The following is a 15,539-nucleotide window of genomic DNA, read 5'->3' as shown; positions in this document are numbered from 1 at the left end:
GGTTTTTTTGCCCTTTTTCCTTTTTGGTTTCATTCCATGATCTGGAAAGCTCTCCTCTGGCCCTTCAAGCAAGAAGGTTAACTCTAGTTCCCCTCACTATTTTCTGTGGAGCAAACTGCCGGCTGACACTGCTTGCTTTCAAACCTGGAGCCCAAGTATTCACTCTACTTGGCACTTTACATTTCTCTTCCATTTCTGATTCTGAGATGTTTATTTTGATGCTGAGCCTTTTATTTTTTTGGTTTTTTAGTTTTATCATTACTAAAGTAAAGGAACAGACAGATTAAAGAAATTTAATATGCCATTTTGACTGGAAATCCTTCATCTACATTTTTATCTCATACTCCCATTTAGTCCTGTATTCTTTATATTGTTTTTACTAAAACATAAACTAGAAATTCATTTCAAATAATGACTAACTTACCCACTACAGAGCATTTTCATATATTACCATTATGTCAAATGTGAAATACATGTTTAAATCACTTACCAATACTATGAAACTGCCATCGCTGATGAATTCTCTCTGGAAGAAGTTGTAAAATTTTCTAAAAATCAGTATGAATAAAACAAAGAATGAAAAGCAAGTAATGAGTCCACATTCTATGCAATGTGAAAAATTAAACAAAGAGCTTATAATAAGCCTTTAACAGTTTCTTATGTAAAAGATAGCATCACAAACACAAAACAGTATTTGAGTTAATCTGACAGTACTTCCACTATTTCAGCACTGGCACAGTGATCAATATTTGAAAACACCAAAAACAAAACCCAACAAGATATACTAATGAAGACTTGGAACAAGACATTAAGGAAATTTATCTTTTACAATGATGTGAAAAGTAAGTATATTCCTCTTTATGGATTAAATAACGAACTCTAGGGGCGCCTGGGTGGCTCAGTCGTTAAGCGTCTGCCTTCCGTTCAGGTCATGATCCCAGGGTCCTGGGATCGAGCCCCACATCGGGCTCCCTGCTCGGCGGGAAGCCTGCTTCTCCCTCTCCCACTCCCCCTGCTTGTGTTCCCTCTCTCACTGTGTCTCTCTCTGTCAAATAAATAAAATCTTAAATAAATAAATAAATAAATAACAAACTCTAGCATATTTCAAAATGATCATTTACTGTTCCTAGAATTTCCATATTGTGGATATTACTGATAAGTTCTGAATTCTTTCAGATACTACTATTTGTGTGACATTTTGTCTCACTTTGAGTAGTTCTTCCTCCTGTTTTGATATAAGTAGGGAAAATATTTTGATTTCACAAAAATCACATCAAATATTTGTACTGATTTGATTCATGTGAACCCAAAGGTACTTATATTTACAATGGCTCTAGGTATAAGAACAATATTTAAAAATACAGGATCCTTACAGTTAAACTAATAAAGGTTTTCAATAATTGGAAGTAAACACTTTTTACATGTAACACTTTCAAAATTTTACCTTTCATTCCCTTTACAAATTTGTACCGTGTGAATTATTCTAGTTCAACAGCTGCCTTCCTATGCTACTGAACTATGCTCCCAGTACTCACCCGCTTGCCGAATGAGTTTTGTGTGTGTTTGTTGCTACTGCTCTCTTACTTTATCACTATACTTCAGAAATGCCATGAACCAAAGTGTTCACAAGGGCCAAACACTAGATACTTTTATATATAATGGTATCTCATTAATCCTCAGAACCATCCTAAAGAGAGAGTTTATTAATCTCATTTAAAAAATGAGAAAATGGGTTAAGTAATGTGCTTAAACTAGAAAGTGGAAGAACTGATTCCAATCTTGATAGGCTTAATTCCAAAATGTGTACTTTTATACTATTCTGCCCCAAAAGACAGTATGCATGTTTTACACCTATCTTCCACTTGATATGATCTTATTAGTCCATCTCATACAAGAGAATGATGAAGAAATTTTACATGAGTTCAACAAACTTCTTTACCATTGCCCTCCTCAAAGTTCTCTAGCCAACAATTGTATAATTGTATTTATTTTGGTGTGGCAAGAGATAAAATCATAAGTTGAAAAGATAAGTTTGTAAACTACTCAGAAACATTCCTAAATTATGACTATTATACTTCAGATTTAACCTCTTATAAAATGTAAATAAACATGTCTTTATTTTTATGTGGTTACTATAAAGATGAAAAAAATCATGTGTAGTCTTAACAGAAGAAAACAGATTATAAATCCTGCATCATATTAACACTATATAATGATGCTTTTTATTCCAAAAACAGGAAGTCAGTTAATTTATAAATTTCTTTATTTTTAAGAATCATCATTAGTCTCTAAAGGTAGAGGTCAGGCAGATATTACTGTCCCCTTTATAAGTAAAAAAACATCAGCACAAAGGTTAAATATTTCTTCCAAAAGATGAAAGCCCTGTATCTAACACCTTTTTAGTCTAAGAAAATTCAGTCATTCATTAAAGACAAACAACTGATCAGTATATATTACATAAAGGAAAATAAACACTATTTTTTAACAGAAGGAAGGTCCTGAAAGATCTTCCATTAACTAATCAATCCACCTCAGTTTCCTGGACATAGGGCAAGCATGAATGTCTGAAGGAACACTTTCCAGAAATTATTATCTTGCCTTCTCTGCGGATACCTTTTTTTTTTTTTAACTTATTTTTCAATCTTATTTCCTTCTCTTGCCTAATTTCCCTGGCTAGCTAGAACCAAGTGCAATATTCAATAGAAATGGCAAGACTGGATACCCTTGTTTTGTTCCTAATCTTAAGAAAGAGGCACTCAGGGGCGCCTGGGTGGCTCAGTCTTTAAGGGTCTGCCTTCGGCTCAGGTCATGATCCCGGAGTCCTGGAATCGAGCCCCACATCAGGCTTCCTGCTCGGTGGGAAGCCTGCTTCTCCCTCTCCCACTCCCCCTGCTTGTGTTCCCTCTCTCGCTGTGTCTCTCTCTGTCAAAAAAATGAATAAAATCTTAAAAAAAAAAAAAAAAAGAAAGAGACACTCAGTATCCAGTACTAGGTATGGTCTTGAATGTGTATTTTTATAGATGTCCTACAACAAACTGATGATGTTTCCTTTTATTCCCATTTTGTTAGGTGTTTTATCATGAAAAAGTACTGGATTTTGCCAAATGCTTTTTCTTTGTCTATTGATAATAACATGCATTTTTTTGTCTTTTATTATTATACACTAGTTGGTTAATTTTTAGATGTTAAATTTTGTATTTAGTAGATAAATCCCACTTCGTGATGTTGTATAATCCTTTTAATCCTTTTTATATGTATCTTGGTTTGGTTTACTTTTTTTTTTTAGGATTTTTGTGTGTCAATACTCATGAAAATATTTTATTGTAATTCTCTTTCCTTGTTTTTGTCTGGTTTTGATTGGGTAATACTGGCCTCATTGAATGAACTGTGAAATATCATCTTTTTTTAATTAAAGAATTTGTGAAGAACTGGTATTTTTCTTTAAATGTCTGGTTAAAATTCACTAGTGAAGTCATCTGGGTCTGGGCTTTTCTTGGTGGGATTTTATTTAAATACTAATTCAGTTTTTCACTAGTTCTAACTCCTTCAGGTTTTCTATTTCTTTTTAAATCTCACTGCTTTCTGTCTTTATAGAAACGTTTCCATTTTATGTATCAAATTTGTTGGCATACAGTTGGTCATAGGATTTTCTTACAATTTCTATAAAGTTGGTAGTGATATTCCTTTTTAATTCCTGAATTTAGTAATTTTAATTCTTCATTCTTTTTACTTAGTAAGGTAACTATTATTAGTTTTCTTGCTCTTTTTCAATGAACTGATTTTTAGTTCTGTTGGTTCTCTCCATTTTTTAAATCTTTCTTCCATTTATTTCTGGTATAATCTTTATTATTTCTTTTTATCTGCTTGCTTTAGGTTTAATTTGCTCCTTTTTCTAGTTTCTTAAGGTGGAAGCTTAGGTAATTGATGGGATATAATTCTTCCTTTTATCATATAGTTTATAACTATAAATTTTCCTCTGAGTGCTTGGTTAGCTGCATTCCCTAAGTTTTGGTATGTCATATCTTTCTGTGAGCCATTGATTATTTGGGGCTGTGTTCATTAATTTCCACATATTTATGAATTTACAAAATTTCCTTGTTATTGATTTCCTCATTTAATTTCATATTAGAGAACATAATTTGAATGAGTTCTGCTGATACTTTCATTCTTTCTCAAAACATCTATGTTTTAACATTCCCCTTGTAAATAGTTCATGCAAACACCTGAAGAGATAAACATAAGCCAATTCCTCAGGGACAATGAATACTGAAAATAAACAGCACAATAGGTACCAACGCTAGTTACTTCCATCTAGAACTCTTAAAAAAACAAAAACAAAAACCATTCTTTTTTTTTTTAACTGTGACTAAAATCAACAGCTAAATCAATACCTAAGAGAGATATCAGATTGTTCAAATTCTTCTAAACCATATCAAAGTACCCAAAGTATAAAACAGTGAATTATCTTTAATTACCAAAGACAAAATAGCTCAATGTTGAGACATGGATTTCCAAATTCTTTACTGTCTTTCAAGTCACAGGATCTAATCCTGGCTTTCTCCAGATCTCTGAATTCTTGCTAAAGATCAGAATACTCCTATCATTGCTTGATTTGAAAGACAGAATGAAGAGGCAAGGAGTTATTTTAAAAGTGAGAGGACCCTAATTTTTATCAGTACGCCAAAAACAAAATATAAATTTTAGTAGAGCATCAAATGTTGCTACTTCTTTCTGTTTATTTAACAATAAAGACTTGTCCCAACCCAATCCAAAATAATACAGAAAAATAATTTATAAAACACTTAACTATTTTATAGTATTACCAATCTTGTGGTGTCAAGTGTATAAAACATAATTCTACTTCTACCTAAAAACAACACATGTATCTCAAAAAATAATTAAGAATTAAGTCAGATATATTTTTAGGTCAAAAAATGTGATTCAGTTCTTAGAAAGCACAGCAAATTCAGTCTTTTGATATATGCTATTTTATAGTTTCAATATATTCCTTTGTATATATTGTATATATTTCCCTCCAAGAATTATTTTGGAGGGAAAAAAAGTTGATTGGCAGATACTTACCTCAAAAATAAAAAGTATAGCATCCAATTCCTCCCTCTGAGACTTGTGACCTAAAACATTTTTACAGAAAAATATTTTAATTATTACCATTTTGTCCTCACTGTTACCATTTAAAAAGCTTAAAATATTTCAAGCACTAAAGTATTTTCTCAGGGATTTTTTAATAAAATGTTTAAAGCATATTCTGTTTAATGTATAGACAATATTGTAGCATCTCTATTCTTTTCAACAATTAAATTTAGATTCTACATATTTATATCTAAAAACAAATAACATACTGTGGAAGGGTGCCTGGGTGGCTCAGTCAGTTAAGTGTCTGCCTTGGGCTCAGGTCATGATCTCAGAGTCCTGGGATCAAGTTCTGCCTGGGGCTCCCTGGTCAGTGGGGAGTATGTTTTTCCCTCTCCTTCTGCCCCTTCCCCCACCCATGTGCATGTGCACGCGCTCTCTCTCTCAAATAAATAAATAAAATCTTTTTTAAAAAAACAAAAAAATATACTGGGGAGAACTTAGAATAAATTCTGAAAATGAAAATATGAGAATGACTGCTCAAACTTCACAGGCATCTAAAGGCAGAGCAAAGAAAGTGAGGAAACAGGTCAATAAATCTGACCAGGTAAAAAGCAAATCTTCCAAGCCTTCTCAAAAGAATGAAGACAGTATTACTAATCCATGCTTTGAAAGGGTATCTAAAAGATGTTTCACAAAAAAAAGCGAAATAACATTAAAATTCCAATGTCCAAGAGTCTATTTTTAAGTGGATACTTATGACAATTGTTTGAAACATCAACATAAACCAGGACCAATTATAACATCTTACCTTTCTGTTTAAGACTAGCTTCAATAGTCACAAAATTCTCAAAGAACACGTAATATATATGTGAAAAATGTTGGTCAAAAAACTGTTTAAGATCAATAGACTCTGCATTCTCTGAAAAGGAAACAAAAAGTTTTTAGTGACTACATATATGTTAAATCATGTTAAGCAAATAGTCATAGTGGCGAGTTTCCTTCAAAAAAGTCAAAGAACTGCTCCTAAAATTTTATCCTATTAAATATTTGAGATATGCATTTATTTATATCCTTGTTATCACAACTTTAGTTTTTAAAAATTTTAGTTTTAATTTTAAAAACAGGTTGAAGGGCACCTGGGTGGCTGAGTCAGGTAAGTGTCTGCCTTCACTGAGGTCCTGATCTCAGGGTCCTCATCCTGGGATCCAGCTCCTGCGTCCCTCTCCCTCTGCACGCGCCCCCCGCCCCCGACTTGTATGCTCTCTCTCAAATAAATAAAATCTTAAAAAAAAAAAAACAAAAACAGGTTAAATCAGGTTATCATAATCTTTGTTTCCTAAAAAAAAAAACCAAAACAATGTCTCAGAGATTTATTCAAAATTTATTTTGAGGGCGCCTGGGTGGCTCAGTTGGTTAAGTGTCTGCCTTCGGCTCAGGTCATGATCCCGGAGTCCTGGGATCGAGCCCCATGTTGGGCTCCCTGCTCAGCGGGAAGCCTGCTTCTCCCTCTGACCCTCTCCCCTCTCATGCTGTTTCTCTCTCTCTCTCTCTCCCTCAAATAAATAAACAAAATCTTAAAAAAATTTTTTTATTTTGAATATTTAACCAAACCAAAGAAAGAAGTCAAGTTTTAGTTTCAACTCACAGCTATGCTTCTCTCAACTTATCCCCAAGACAGTTTAAAAACTGTATTCCTAAGAGTAATTATATATCTTATCTAAAACACATTTATTCAGTAAATAGGTACATAATAAGAAACTTTATAAATAGGCACTTAGGTATTACAAAGCTCAAATACAGATAATATTGCTTTAAAGGAATTGTCACTATAGTCCAGGGCACACAAAATCAAACATATAGCTGTATGCACATTAGAAAGTGTTAGGTACTGAAAGTGAAGTTACAAAGTATAATGGCAACTTAGAAACACAAAATTACTTTCAAAACTAAAAGAGGGGGGAAAGTAGGAAAGCTTAACAGAGGATTTATTATTTGAAAAGATTTTTAAGGAAAGAAAGGACTTTGAACATGAAGTGGTGGAGGGCATTCTAGGCATAAGCAAAGACAAAAAGGTGAGGAAACTATGAAACATGACAGGATACAGAAAAAATAATTCATTTTAGTTAGAGCCTAAAACATTTTGATAAAAATAAAGTTGAAAAAATAGCCTTGAAATATGTTGTAAAATGTCTCGAATGCAAAGGAGACAAATTATTATTCAAAGCAAGATGCAGACGTGTATATATATATTATGCATTTTGTTGTTTGGTTTATTTTCAGGGAGACTGAGAAGGTTGAAGATAAAGGGGAATAGAGAATTTTTATTTTTAATAAATATTTCCTATTATTCAACTTTGTCTGCAAAAAGCACCTACTTCTGGGGCGCCTGGGATGCTCAGTCGATTAAGTAAGTGTCTGCCTTCAGCTCAGGTCATGATCCCGGGGTCCTGGGATCGAGCCCTACATCAGGCTCCCTGCTCAGTGGGGAGCCTGCTTCTCCTTCTCCCTCTGCCACTCCCCCTGCTCGTGCTCTCTCTCTCTCTCTCTCTCAAATAAAATCTTTAAAAAAATTTAAAAAGCACATATTTCTTTTATAATGAAAAATAAATTTGTAAAAGGCACTGGAAAAAAAAGATTTTTGAAGCTGGGAGTGAGATGAGAATAAACTACTAATTGTTATGAAACTCAAAGGTAAATATCAGTTAATTTCTTGAAATGCTCTAAGGCTCAATAGAAGATTTCAGAATAAAGTTAAATAGTGAACAACATATAGATAGCCCTTTAAACTCTCTTTCATGTATTATCTTACCCTGTGAATAATCATAATGATTTTTTAGTGATATCTTGTCCATGGAATTTTCCAAGACTGTTTCCCCTTTGCTCCACCCTCTCAAAGGAAGGGATGGATGCCCTCTCCTCTCTATTCCCCTGGATTCTCTACATTTCTATCTTATGGAAATAACTGTTTCACATGGCTTTTTGTCTTCTTTCCAGGGCTAGTCTATAGCTTTTTTAGAATATAAGCTGTGTCTATCTTAGTATTCCCAAAACCTAACACAGTGCTCAGCCCATATGTACTCAAATATGTTTTACTACTGATAAAACAAGTTATTTTAACTTTATTAGATTCATTTATTAGCTTGCAAATTTTTATACTAGAAAAGACTGCATAACCTCCTGACAGGTAAAACATTGCTTCATCTAGACTGGAATTAGAACACCCAGATTCTACTCCTATCAGTAACACTACCTGTGTGACTTTTCACAGAACTAGAAAAACATAATGGCTAACATAAACTGAATGTTTCCTATATGTTAGACACTGTTGTAAGTGATTTACAGGACTGAATTCCTATAATTCTCACAATGACACTATGAAAAAAGTACTATTATTATCCCTATTTTATAGATGAGGGAACAGGCACAGAGAGTTTAAGTAATTCCGCTAGTAAAAAGCAGAGACAGGGATTTAAACAATACAGCCTGGATCCACTGCCCATGCTCTTAACCTTATGTTATTCAGCCTCCAGTGTAATAGGAATAGAACACTAGTAATTTATTATCTGCCATAGGAAGATATAAAGTCATCAAATACTAAACATATTTTATAGACTTTCAAAAAAAAACATACACAACTGAGAAAAACAGGAAAAGCATTCTATTTTTCCCCCACACAGTAGTTTAGAGTAACAAAGACTATGAAATTAGAATAAGTAGGCTACTATAATTAGCTCTACATTTCCTGAAGTTAATGTTTCAAACGCAACTAATGTTCCAGAGGAAAGAAAATGAAAGAATAACAAAGCAAAACAAAAAAATCAAAACAAAGCAAAAGCAAACATGAATCAACTCCAGATTTTACGACCTAATTTAGGAGCCAAGACAGTCTCTTGATTTCCTTCTCACACAGCATGTTAGGAAAGCCTGGTAACTACATATTTGCTAAAAAGATACTGAATCAAAATTAGACTAATTTCCTTTTGACTCCCTATCTATTTATAATGAACTAGTCAGCAAATAAAAACTCTTCTACAAAATATTTTTGATCACCAGTTCACTAAATTTATAGTGGGGGAAAGCAGGGTAGGAAATAAACAAAACAAAAAAACAAGGGAGAGGTTAAAAACACAAATGGATAAATTACAAATCATACACTATTAGGCTGGATAAATTATAAATAATACACGATTAGGCTCCCAAAAAAGGGGGAGGGGATATATGGGAAGGGAAAATAAATTGAGAAATGGGAGGAAGAGAAAAAAGGACAAAGGGAGGAAACTGAGAAGTTGGAGCACAGAACTGAAGCTATTACTCAAAAGTAAGACAGAGAATAAGAACAAGATGGAAAATATAAAGATAAGGATAAGAGACTACCTAAGAAGTTCCAGGAAGAAAATGTACAATATTCAAAAAAATAATATCTATGAACTATCTACAATCTTCAGACTAAAAATGGCATATTGAGTCTCAAGCAGGATAAATACAAATCTACACATGGACACATCCTAACACCAAAAACAAAATGGAAATATTAAAACAACAAAAATTACCTATACAAGAGTATCAAAACTAACAGCAGACTTCTCATCAGCCCAATAGAAGCAGGAAGACAATGCAACTTTATAGTGAAACTAAGGAAAAATAATAGACAACCTAAAGTTCTATACTCAGCTAAAGTACTGTTCAGTAACATGAACATGAAAATGAAGAAAAGGCATTTTCTAACAGCCTTAGAGTTTAAAACTCGAAAAACCTCACTCAAACTCAAAAAAAATATAAGAGATTTCTGAAAGAGGAGAAATACTCATATAGAAGTGAAAAAAGCAAAACAGAGCAAAAAACTGGAAAATGTATGGGTAAATCTAAATGAATACCGACTGTTTAAAAAAAAGAAAAACTAGTAACACAAAGGTTACTAACCAGGAGGAAGTAAAATAATAGGCAATAATGTCAAAGATGAGACAAATGCTAGAAAGAATATTTTAAGATCTTCGTTGAAAGGATGATAGAAATACTGATCAATTCTGACTTTAATATTAGTATACTAGTGAAATTTTTTGAGTTACCACTAAAAGAGTAATAACAGAATGCAAAACTTTGAACCACTGGAAGAGGGAAATATAGAAAAGTTTAAGCTGGGCGCCTGGGTGGCTCAGATGGTTAAGCGTCTTGTCTTCGGCTCAGGTCATGATCCCAGGGTCCTGGGATCGAGTCCCGCATCAGGCTCCCTGCTCCTTGGGAGCCTGCTTCTCCCTCTGCTTCTCTCTCTCTCTCTTCCCCCCTCCCCTCTCATGAATAAATAAATAAAATCTTTAAAAAAAAAAAAAAGTTTATGCTAACAGAAATGAGTAAAGAAAAGCACCCCAATAAAGATGAATGAGGTGATAAAAATAAATATAAACACACAGTATTTACAAAAAAAAAGTTAATGAATTAAATGCTTCAAATAAGAGATAGTTGTAATCACACTGCATTTTAAGACACCCACAAATACTACGGTATTTACTAAGAACAAAAATTTTAACCCAAAATGATTAAAGGAATGAAATATATCACTTAGATACTAACCAAAAATACCAATGTTGATTCCTTGATAAAAGTCAAAGCAAATATTAAGGCAAGGATTACTACAATTAAAGAAGATCAATGTATTTTGATAAAAGGTTGTATTTACCAGGAAGCTTTAATTCCACATTTGCATGAAAAGTTTCAAAATATAAAAAGCAAAGACCAACAAATTTCTAAGGAGAAACAAACTCACTAATTGTGTGGTAGATTTTATACATCTGTTTCCTATTTAATAGAGACAAGACTAGTAAGTCCACAGAAGATTTGAACAACACACTTAGTATTAACTAATAAAACTCTACTAAATAAAACTCTAAATCCAACAGAGAATAAATCTTTTCATTCAAAAGTGGTATATTTACAAAACTAAATAAGGACACAAACAGAAAAATTACCAAGAGTCACATACCACAAACTATGCCCTCTGACGGAAAGGAAATAAATAAAGCATGAATAACGAAAGCTAACTCCAATATTAAAGGAGGAGTGTAACAGAAAGGAACAAAGATAAAAGTCCCAGGCATTCACACAGGCCAAAAAGAGTGCCTATTCCCACAAACTAGATTAGAAAGACTCATATTTCATAGAGCAATTTACCCTAGACTGAAGAACATTACTTAAAGCCCCCCAAAATATCAGAAAAGCAAGATACACAAGGATCAAACTGCTTCTGGTAAGTGAATCCCAGAACAGGAAAAGACCTCAAGGAAATTCATAGGTATACAAAATATCCAGGACCCAAAAAGGTAAAATTCACAATGTCTTATATATAATTGATGATTACCAGGCATGCAAAGCAGGAAAACCTAATTCATAATGAAGAGAGCAATCATTGTCAGATTTAAACTACATTTTAACACAGGTGCGAAAATGAGCAGAAAAGGGCATTAAAATAGTTGCTCTAACTGTATTCCATATATCGAAGAAGTTGAGAATGAAAGACATAAAAAAAGAAACATCCAAACCAAACTTCTATAGGTAAAAACTACAGTGTAGATGGTGTAAACTAGACTAGCTTGGAATTAAGCCATAGCAATAGAAACTACCCAAAAGAAACACAACAGAAAAATGATAATCAAAAAAATTGAAAAGCACATTAATGAACAGCTTCAAGTGGCCTAATAATATGAATAATTGAAAACTCCAAGGAGGAGGAGCAGAAAAATATTTGGAGAATAAATGGCTGAAAATCTTCAAGCTTGATGCAAATCACAAATCCACATATGCATGAAGCTCAAAAAAACTCCAAAAACACGAAAAATTCACCAAGGTACATAATGATTAAATTGCTCAAAATGGTAAGAAAAAAAATCTTAAAAGCAGCTGGAAAAAAAAGAAAACAAAATGTTGCATAGTAACTAACATAAAGATGACATCAGATTTTTCATTAGAAACAATGCAAATAAAAACAATATGTATCTTTAAAGCACTAAAAAAAAAAAAACTGTCCAGCTGAATTCTGTATCCTGTAAAAATCTTTCAAAAACAGAGGCAAAATAAAGACATTTTAAACATACAAAAGCTGAAAGAATTCATCAGCAATAGACCCAAATACTACTAAAAATGATAAAGTCTTTCAAGCAGAAGGAAATATCAGACAGAAATATGGATCTGAAAATAGTTAACAACAGAGTAAATGCCTAAGATTTTCTTTTATTATTCTAAACTTTTCCAAAGATAACTACGCAAACAAAAATAATAATGCATTGTGTAGTTTATACCATATGTAAAGTAAAATGCACAAAAATAAAAGTATATAGGTTGGAAAGGGAAAAATGAAGTCAACTATTGTAACATTCTTACATGACAAGTTGTGTACTCACACTTGAAGGCAGACTTTAATATGTTTAAGATATATACTATAAACACTAAAACAACTACTAAAACAAAACAGAAAAAGTACTGGCAATGACCAAAAAAGGAGATAATATAAAATCACAAAAAATACTTAATGGATCCAAATGAAGACAGAAAAAGAGAAACAATGATCAATAGGGATAAATAACAAAGAATAGATAACAGATTCTAATCTAGGCATATCAATAATCACACTAAATAAAAATGATTCCCCCAAAATATCAAAGACTGTCACAATGGATAAAAAAACAAAACCCAATTATACACTGCCCACAAGAAATAAAAACTGTACACTTAAAATATATGCAGTTTACTATGTATCAGTTATGTCTCAATAAACCTATTTAAAAAATTAATCATACAGATTCAAGACAATTTATGTTTTCTGAAGTGAAGGGAGGGAGGGGAATGGAACTCCAAAAATGGAGTAAGTAATATTCTAGGAAATGCCATGATCCACAGAATATTTTCTTAATACCTAAACCTATGACCACCTGTGTCCACAGAAGCCTGCTGCACATGTGAATGTATTCTTCACAAGAAAAAAATTTAAGAATCTCTGAAAGCACTCAGAATACATTTATGAAGGAATTTAAAGCAACATAAAACCCCAAAATGACAATTTTTTAATGTTTTCACAAGTATAGTCTAGTGACTCAACACTAATCATAAGAAGTAATTTCAACTAGAAACACTGACTCCTAGAAAATAATCATTAAGACTGATTTTCATTTTTATATAATGAACCAATATTAAAGTAAATAGAAATGGCAAGCTCATTCTTGTATTTAACAATGTAGCAGGCAGGCAAGTTAACTTCTCTACTGATAACTGTCCTGAGTGATTTAATTCATAAAAATAAATCTAGGGACCTTTCTCCTGTTCAAAAGCTTAAGATGTTTGTTTTTATCTTTCAAATATATTTATTCATTATTCCTTCACTATAAAAAGCAGATACAAATAACAAGCATCCTGCTGGAAACCATACTAAAAACCTACTAAAATTTCAAAGCAAGCAAAATAGTTTTAAGATATGTAGTTTATCTCCTTATCAAACTGATGCTTCAAAATAACTGCAGAAAAGCTCCTGACATGTGATTATGGTTACAACTGATGGCAAGATAATAACTTCTGGAACTAAAAAGGAAAAGAGAAAACACTAAAGGAAACATTGGTAAGTGACCATGATCTCAAAGTAATTATTTCTAAGTCTCATTCAACTCTATAAAATAAAATACAATAAAAATTATTCTCCTGCCTTTAGGATTCCACAATGAACAGAGAGAAAATGAGACATAGTGAAGAGAATCTAACTTACACAAAGATACAATGTCTCATTTAAGAGCAAAATCAATTTCATTTTATCAAACATTATACTATTAGCTAAGCGTGAGTATAAGACAAAAGCAATTATAATCACTTATGCTTACTTAATATTTTACATTTGCATAGACAACACTTTTACAGTTACTTATACATGACCTTACTCATTCTCCACAATTATGTTTTTGAAACAAGTATATTATCTCCATTTTATAAAGAAACTAAGCCTGAGAGAAGTTAGGTAACTTGCCCAGGTCATCCTAAACTACTAAATGGCTCCAAATCAGCTCTTCGGCGTCCTCAATCAACAATATTAGAATAGCCACACTTCAGGCAGCAGGTCATAGCATAAAATAACCTCCTGACCATTTTAAATCAAACTCTTTCTGAAAGAATAGTATTTTTAAAGAATTATTTGAAGGCTACACAGAGGCTGAGGTGGATTGTTTGAAGACTGAGAACAAGTAAAGAGTTAAAGATACCAAGAATTCAGAGGATTTAGTCCACTTGCATGCATACTGCCCTAAAGTATCTCTCCTTATCTTGGCTAATCATATCCTCCTTCATTTTATTACAATATTTAAAATTTTACTCATTAAATTCATTTGTGAAAGCAATCCATTCCAATACATAGTGTAAGGATTTAAACACCATTCATGTATTAGTGTAAATTGGTATAAGCTGCGGGCACCTGGGTGGCTCAGTTGGTTAAGCGACTGCCTTCAGCTCAGGTAATGATCCTGGAGTCCCGGGATCGAGTCCCACATCAGGCTCCCTGCTCAGCAGGGAGTCTGCTTCTCCCTCTGACCCTCTTCCCCCTCGTGCTCTCTATCTCTCATTCTCTCTCTCTCAAATAAATAAAATCTTAAAAAAAAAAATTGGTATAAGCTGCTTTCCTCATAAAAGAGCAAAGAAAGAAAAGAATTCTGATATGGCTGTAAAGATGTAAAGGAAAGAAGGTAATATTTATTGAACATCCACTGTTTTCTAAGGAATGAGCGAAACACTTTTCTTTGTTTTCTTAGTTCTCCCAGAATCTTCAAAGGATAGGTCCCTATATTAACTTCATTCCCTACCTCTTCACTTAAAACTAAACTGAAAAGATTCAAGGAAACCAGGACAAAACCAAGTTGGTATAAGTGTAAGGTAAAAATTCTATGTCTTATTCTATGCCACTTCCCAAGACAGGCAAATGGCTGTGATATTAAAGTTTAGGGCTAAACAGGACATTGAGTGCTAAAGGGAAAGTATAAGAAAAATTATTGGGAAAATATTAGCAACAGTGACCAATTAAAACTTCGATGGGATCAGAAAAGGGGGTGAGCACTCCTTTTTTTTCCTCTACATTCTTCCATCTCCATTATGAACTTCTCTTCCTCTGTACCCACCCCTTTGAATGTTGGGGTCTATCAGGAATATCTCCTCTTCCACCTTCATTAAATACTGCAAAATGAACTCTATCTATATACAAATACCTCTCAAATCCATAGGTGCTGTTTCATGGCCTCTCCTGAGGACTACCTATTCAATTACAACTTCACAGGTATCTCACATTCATCTTGACCCCCAAGTAAATCCACTTCCCTTCATCTTCTCTAGCTTCTGTATTCCCTTCCTAGGTTGGTAATACCACTTATCTCTTAAGCCTGACATTTCAGACTCATTCCCCCTCTTTTTAACTCTCTCCTCCCATCCCA

The 15,539-nt window shown here is 33.1% G+C and overlaps 1 protein-coding gene across 2 annotated transcripts in view; it reads right to left on the bottom strand.

The window, feature by feature from the left end:
• The window catches only part of RALGAPA1 (Ral GTPase activating protein catalytic subunit alpha 1), a 252,659-nt gene that overhangs the window by 209,741 nt on the left and 27,379 nt on the right, over nt 1–15,539 (bottom strand). For both annotated transcript variants that reach the window (XM_088024638.1, XM_028114832.2), the window contains exons 2-4: nt 5,903–6,013; nt 5,083–5,132; nt 491–548 (exon numbers count right to left, since the gene is read on the bottom strand). In XM_088024638.1, coding sequence (XP_087880764.1) covers nt 491–548; nt 5,083–5,132; nt 5,903–6,013 — 219 coding nt within the window. The remainder of the gene's footprint in view (nt 1–490; nt 549–5,082; nt 5,133–5,902; nt 6,014–15,539) is intronic.

The sequence above is a fragment of the Eumetopias jubatus genome, unplaced genomic scaffold, assembly GCF_037043125.1.
Source record: "Eumetopias jubatus isolate StellerSeaLion01/CBP00866 unplaced genomic scaffold, mEumJub1_p1.0 scaffold_7, whole genome shotgun sequence".
NCBI classification, from domain to species: Eukaryota; Metazoa; Chordata; class Mammalia; order Carnivora; family Otariidae; genus Eumetopias; species Eumetopias jubatus.
Note: the sequence above shows the minus strand (reverse complement) of the source record. Positions and strands in the feature narration are given on the sequence as shown.